Here is a 7,275-nt window from a genome sequence, read left to right on the forward strand (position 1 = left end):
GATCCCGAACCCGAACCCGAACCCGATTTCCTAAACCTAAACTTATAGGTTATAGGTTAGGTTTAGGTTTTAGGTTTAGGTTATAGGTTATAGGTTATGGGTTTAGGTTAAGGTTTAGGTTTAGGGTATTTTTGTTTATGATGTTAAGCTTATATGTATTTATGCGTGAATGAATGTGATGTGGATAAGATTGTTTGTTTTTAGATGAATGTAGTTTATGTTTGGATGGATTTACTAGTTTGGGTTTAGATGGATGTGAATGTGAATATGATGAAATATATTATATAACAGTTGTATATCAGGATGAATATGATGAAATATATTGTAACAGGTGTATATCAAGGATTTTGTGTGGGAATATTTTTTTTAAAAAAGAGACTTTTAGCGACGAAAATTTTCATAGCTAAAAGTTTTCTAAAATATTTTTAGCGACGAAAATTTTCGTAGATAAAAGTTTTCAAATATTTTTAGCAACGAAAATTTTCGTAGCTGCAAGTTTTGCAAAATATTTTTAGCGACGAAAATTTTTGTAGCTAAAAGTTACGTAAATATTTTTTAGCGACTAAAAGTTTTGCAAAATATTTTTAGCGACGAAAATTTTTGTAGCTAAAAGTTTAACATTCATTTTTTAGCGATGAAAATATTCATCGCTAAATGTTTTGCAAAAGTTTTTTGTGACAAAAATTTTCGTCGCTAAAAGTTTTTTTAGCGACGAAAAAGCTTCCCTTTGGCGACGATTAAAATTTTTCGTCGCTAAAAACCATTTGCTTCGGTCTTTTAGCGACGAAAATTTTCGTCGCTAAAACTTTTTAGCTACGAAAATTTAGCTTTTAGCGACGAAAATTTTCGTCGCTAAAGGTGGGATTTCTTGTAGTGTAGGCCCATTGTCCTGGAACCTTCTTGATAGGCCCCTAATCATTGGGCTTATATTTAATACACTATTGTGATGGATTTTATGAGCTAAAATACTTAAGTAGCCGGGCCCTTGTTGCCCATTAAATTAACCCCATACTTGGGCCAAGATGTGAGGCCCAACTCACTTGTTTCAAACATAAGAATTGCCCATATGGTTGGAATAACGGGCTGTCCATTTGGCCCACCATAATATGTGGGCTCATGATCTTTATGGTTGGGTCCAAAATCTTGCTTAAGGGCCCACTATGTTGTGTAAGTGTTGGGCTTAGTCTCTAGCCCATTAGGCCTTAGATTGCTTAGACCTTAGGCCTTGCCTTATATGCGTGAAGGTAGCGGACTACCTTTTGGGACCCAGTTAAGGTTGGATGTCCTCCTTGGTGGCCCTAAGGTAGGCCCATAGGATTCTTATAGGTGGTTGAAGGCCCACCTTGAACCCTTGTCAGGACTGCTTCTTCCTTGGGCCTTTATGACCCTCTTAGCTTGTGGGCTACCCCAAGTATTGGGCCCCCACTAGAGGACTTCTTCTTAGAGTATATGTCTATGTATCTAGACCATGCCCCTCCTTGGGAAGGAGGAGTATGATTCACGTCATCATCACTTAGTAGCGCACTTATATCATTATGACCCATATACATCATCCGCGTGAATGGATTGCATTGTGTGTGGTCATTAGGTTGATATGATAAAGGAATGGAGTTTCTCCCCTTGCACACATCGAGTGCTTGAAGCTAATGCATGATCTGTATGCGTGACTCATGCATTGGCATTGCATTTCATGATGATACCGCCCTTGCTTCATCAGGGCCTTGCCTCCACAGGGACATTCGTGGATGGCCATTAGGTACATAGGATGCCTATGGGTGAAATTCCTAAAACTTCCATGGTACCAAGGATCTGCCTCAATGCCGTGACCGAGTGAAAACTATGAGCACACGAAGGCCTTATACCGTTAGGCTGCAACTCCCACTGTCGTGTAGTCGGTTGGGTAGGGGTCTGGCCTTACCCTCATGGTGTAAGAAGGCATTGCTAGACTGAGTCTAACCAGCTCATAAATGGGTTCGCTGCAGTCGAGCCTTGTTGGTAATTGGTTGTCCACAGGCGGGTAGTGAGGTCCCTTATGCTCTTTTGATTGTGCGGGTCTGGAGAGTGGCAGTCATCCAGTAGTGTACTGGACCCCGGTGATTTCCTTGTGATTGGAAATGTACTTGATATGTGGATTTAGATATAAGCACTACCATCACTTCACATCGCATTTGCATCGGCTACTTAAGCCCCATTTATGCATCGCCTTGGTATGACGCCCAATACTCATTGCATTACATTCATGATAAGCTTCGGTAATTATCATTGATCATGTTTCCCTTCCTGTACCTCCTATTATTCTTCTGCGTACTATTGTCATACACTTCTACCACCCTCTAAGCTTCTATAAGCTTATGCATGATTGATGCATGCAGGAGATCCTAGGTCAGCATCGTAGCGGCAGAGCTCGGATTAGAGTTGAGCCAAGGAACTCCGGTGTTGGAGATCTTCTTCCTTCTTCTTTTGCTATCTGAGGTATTTTCTTTCTACTATGTACTTATAAAAGTTCAAATTTATAGTAGATTTTGCGATGTGTCCTTTTGTTATTTTCGAGACTTACTTGTTGTGATCTTAGGTATGCTCGTAGTAGAAATGGTTATATGGTTATAGAAATCCTCCTTGTGGGATCCGAGGATCGAAACCTACCTCAGGAGCCGAGAATGGGGTACTACGGAGGCTGTTGCGACTAGAACCGACTGTCGAGTTCCTCGTGAGTCCGGTTATCGAGTCTGGGGCGTGATAGATTTGTGTAATTTCTAAGATATGCTCCATCCACATGGATGTGATTTGGACGATCAAGATCTATATAATTTCCAGCTTATACTCCATCCATTAGGATATGGTTCTTGCCTTCTATCGATCACCCAATTCAAACACCCTCCTTACAACGTGCATTTGTCGCAAATCACTGTACCATTGCAACTCATCAGTCGTACACGTGGCATACATCCACACCAATTTCAGACCGTCCAAATCATGAATCCCATTATAGTTGGATCATCTCTAAAAAGTCTTACTGATCGGAAGAAATTGTTAAGAGAGTTTAAATGGTCTATAAAGATATGATTTGGACGGTGAATATTGGCATGCATGCATGTAAAGGTAGATACACTGAGCGGAGGATACACAACATTGATATGGAAAATTGGGCTCACGGGTGAGAATCTACACCGTTGATATGCATAATAGAAAGACGATTTGCTGTCAATTCATACATTGGGACATTTGATTCAAATGGGACGTGTTTTCTTCTCAGCCGTCTATTTTTAGGTCATTGATAGAAGGGTTAAGATAGTTTTTTTTTTTTGTTAAACGTGGGCTCTTGCCACAATTTCATTCATCATACCAGAAAAGATACAGAGTTCCGGGTGAGGCCTATATATATATATATATATATATATATATGTATGTATGTATATATCTTAATCCCCATTCATGGTGGTGGCCCATTAATCAATGGTCTGGATCACCAATGCAAGGGCCTCAGTTCTCCACACACAAGGAATGAGGATATTATGTCCACACGCGTGTAGAGCAGCACGTATACATTCGCGGGCATACATGTAAATATTAAACATGAGATCTAAATTGACGGTTTTGAAACAGAGAAAGATTGGCTAACGGATCTCCAATGGAGGAGTTCATTGCAAGAGAATAGCCTGTTAGTATTCAACCAATGACGTTTTTCCACGTCACTTCAGTAGCCTTTTGGCCACTGAAGCGTTCAGTATCAAATCCACTCCCTAAGTTTCCTGGCTTGGGCATGACTATGAGCTAGGCTTCTCTTGAATTGGGCTGAAAATGTCTTGGTCAATATGATTTCAATGACTAATTGATGGCAATTTTCGTTTTTATCACCATTGATTCTCCTTCTATAGAGAGGAGCTGTATGGTCTGCTTGTTAAATCACTAGTTGCAGGCCCGTCACAATTCTTACTATCTAAAGAGATCGTAAAGATACCAAACCAAATCAAAAGGTTCCCATGGATAGAGAAAGGAGAAAATACCGGATCAACCAAAGAAAACCCTTTATTTCAATACATGCAATACTGCTTATTTGAAGGTAACTTTTCACCATAGTATGATATACAGACAATTAACTTTGCTTATTGTAAACAAACGACCGATACATGATGGATCATGAGAATTGTTTCAGTGGATTCTTTATTTAATATTTCATCGTCTAGAACTGTGCCTGGAGTAAATCAATCACTTTCTTGTCCACTTGGAAGGCCTTTGTGAGAACATCATCAGAGATGGGTGGGTTCGAACCAAAGACTGCATTTGCTATGGTGATGACACCAGGGTTCTGGCTGCTCAGACCTGCGATGGCAACTGCATTGGTTTTGCCAATGTTGAACTGGAAGTGAATGAGACCTATTGGGAAGACGAACACATCACCCTTCTTTAGGATCTTTGTTATGAGGCGATTGTCAGGATTAGAGGTGACGAAACCAACATATAGTGTGCCCTCTATGACAGTCAAGATCTCCGTAGCCCGTGGATGCGTGTGAGGAGCATTGAGACCGTAAGGTGCATAGTCGATGCGGACAAGGGATATACCGAGAGTGTTGAGTCCGGGTATCTGATTCACGTTGACTGCTGTCACATTGGACCCAACCTTGTTGGCTGTGTTGCCTGGTTTGTCTAGCCCACTGAAGAAGAAATCATCGGCTTTAACCATCTTTGGGTCCTTGCACACAAACCCATTGACAAACACTGCAAAATGAAGCATAAGCATTGAGTTAGCCCAAACATATATGTTTCCTTTGGACGTAGCGTAATTATTCATTTACGGAAATTTAAATGTGAGTTTCAAAGCTTTTCCAATGGTTTTATAGGTTTTCCAAGTGTTAGTCTCCCGCCCTTTCGAGGCGTATATGCACTTTTCTATTAATATAAAACTCGCGCTACCACCCATATTACTAAAAAAAAAAAAAAAAGGAAATTCAAAATTAAAAAATTAAAAAATTAAAAATAAAAATTTAAATAAATAAACCTCCGCCTTGCATGCCTGTGCATAAGATTGAAGCCACTCAACACGTGGGCTCCTCGGCGTATATATAATGGTATGAAGATCATCCTATTCAGTTCATCTAATGATCGATAGAGCATTGCCATTTATGGAGTTAGGCAGCTGTTCAACTGTCCACTTCCATGGTACAAGTCTGCACACAGGATGCATGGACAGGTCAATTAATTTCTTGGGCAAGCGAAACAACAAAGTTGGGCCAGCCTGATGGCTGAGTTGGATCTCTTATGTTATCAAATGCTGTGCGGAACACTATGGTGGGTGCATCTGGCATACTGAAAATCAGAGACCACATGGATACCTGATGGTTTTAGTATGGCGACACAGAAATCTTGTAGTGGACTGGGATCAGAAGCATGTCCAGGAGAACAAGTGAACGCAAGAAGGACAAGTACAAGGATGTAAGCAGCCATACTCTTTCTCATAAACCTACAGAAAAACAGAAAACGATCGAAGAGGAAGAAGCTCTTGTATTCTAAGTGCAGAAGGGAGAATGCAATGCATGCATTTATATAGAGGGAATTCATAGAGATGGTCTTCTTTCCAGCGCCGATGCAATGCACGGCACTTGAAAAGAGAGGGCTGCAAAAGTCAGTTTATGGATTAAGCCACCGTTATTATCGGCGCTTTCATTATGTATCCAAGACCGTGAGAGCGGATTACGTGAGACCCCCCTCACCCAAGACCGTGCGTCCCTTACCGCCGGTTTACCGTGGGGCCTACCTTGACCTATGTATTATGTATCCACACCGTCCGTCCGTTTTTTCAGATCATTTTAGGGTAATATTCCAAAATGAAGCAGATCCAACTATCGTGTGGACCATACCATAAGAAACAGTGGTGATTAAACGTCCTACCATTAAAAATTTCTTAGGGAGCACCTTAATGTTTCAGTAGTATTTATTTACTATCCAAACTGTTGATGAGGTCACGTAAGCCTGGATGAAAGGAAACAAATAAATACTAACTTGATCCAAAGCTTTTTTGGCCCATTAAAAGTCAATCACCACTGTTTATATGGTATGGCCCACCTGCTGCTTTTGTAATAATGATATAAAATGAACTGGAAAAACGGATGGACAGTGTCGATACATAATACATACATCGAGGTGGGCCCACGGTAACCCATGGTAAGGGCCGCACAGTGTTGGATGAGGCCGGGGTCTCATCGAATCCGCCCTCTTATTCCCTGTACCCAGCCGTTGTCTGCTTGAGAGACGCTGTCCATATATTTTTAACTAGCTTTGAGCCATCGTAAGACCAATTGCCAGACTGAGGATGGAATAGGCCATCTGATACCCACACTCGTCGACCGGTAATTACTTTCCGATTTTTGGGTAATTCATCAAATGGGTCCCACTCTGAAAACTTGTTGTAACACTTGTCAGGTGGATCCCACGTGTACAGGGAATATAAATCATCAATAATTATTATTATTATGATTATTATTATTATTTTCTTATTTCCAGTTTTCTCAACTACATGTGGTCCGCAGGATGTGTGGGCAGGCCTGATTTATGGATCGGGCATATCCACAGAATGCACAAAATGTACAGTATTTGATTGGGTCCTCGGGTTGTCCATGTCAAACACAAGATTCGGTTATCTGAACAACATGTGCTCCGTGCTCGAACGCCACTGGAACTCTTGGAACCATTCATAGTTTGCTTGGGCCTGGCCTATACGAACTTGAAAAAAGAGGGAAAAAAAAAGTGCACGGTGATCTTAATATTCCCCGGTATGGCCCCACTCCAGCTACGTGGGTAGCACAACCCGATTGACAATACGAATTTGAAAAAAGAGGGAAAAAAAAAGTGCACGGTGATCTTAATATTCCCCGGTATGGCCCATGTTGCCCGGTATGGCCCCACTCCAGCTACGTGGGTAGCACAACCCGATTGACAATGCTAATGGTGAAATTGGAGGACCCAATGGACGATTTGATTTTTAAGAAATGTTTATTTTAATGCCATTTGCAAGTAACAGGCAGATGATTGGATTTCATTTAAATTGATTAATAATTAGGGCGAATTTCATGAATAAATTGCAAATCACAGATAACTAATGATGACTTATGTTGATGCAATTTTCTAGTAGACCCTCCTTCGTAGACTCTCGAGAACTTGCACAAGGGAAAGCAAGAAACAAAGGAGACCCTGGCTAGTACAGGAGAGCCTCCAATGCCTAAGTCAGGACCTTGTGTCTTCGGAGGAGATGATCTCTTTAGAAAAGAGTCACTAGTCGTG

The 7,275-nt window shown here is 41.1% G+C and overlaps 1 protein-coding gene across 1 annotated transcript; it reads right to left on the reverse strand.

Annotated features, from left to right (window-relative positions):
* Positions 1-4,001: 4,001 nt before the first annotated feature.
* Positions 4,002-5,571, reverse strand: LOC131250181 (putative germin-like protein 2-1). Its single transcript, XM_058250790.1, has 2 exons — positions 5,331-5,571; positions 4,002-4,716 (listed from the first exon to the last, which is right to left on the reverse strand). The coding sequence occupies exons 1-2, from the start codon at positions 5,554-5,556 to the stop codon at positions 4,181-4,183; spliced, it is 762 nt and encodes a 253-aa protein (XP_058106773.1). The 5' UTR covers positions 5,557-5,571; the 3' UTR covers positions 4,002-4,180.
* Between the last annotated feature and the right edge of the window lie 1,704 nt (positions 5,572-7,275).

This window comes from Magnolia sinica, chromosome 1 (assembly GCF_029962835.1).
Source record: "Magnolia sinica isolate HGM2019 chromosome 1, MsV1, whole genome shotgun sequence".
Lineage (NCBI taxonomy): Eukaryota > Viridiplantae > Streptophyta > Magnoliopsida > Magnoliales > Magnoliaceae > Magnolia > Magnolia sinica.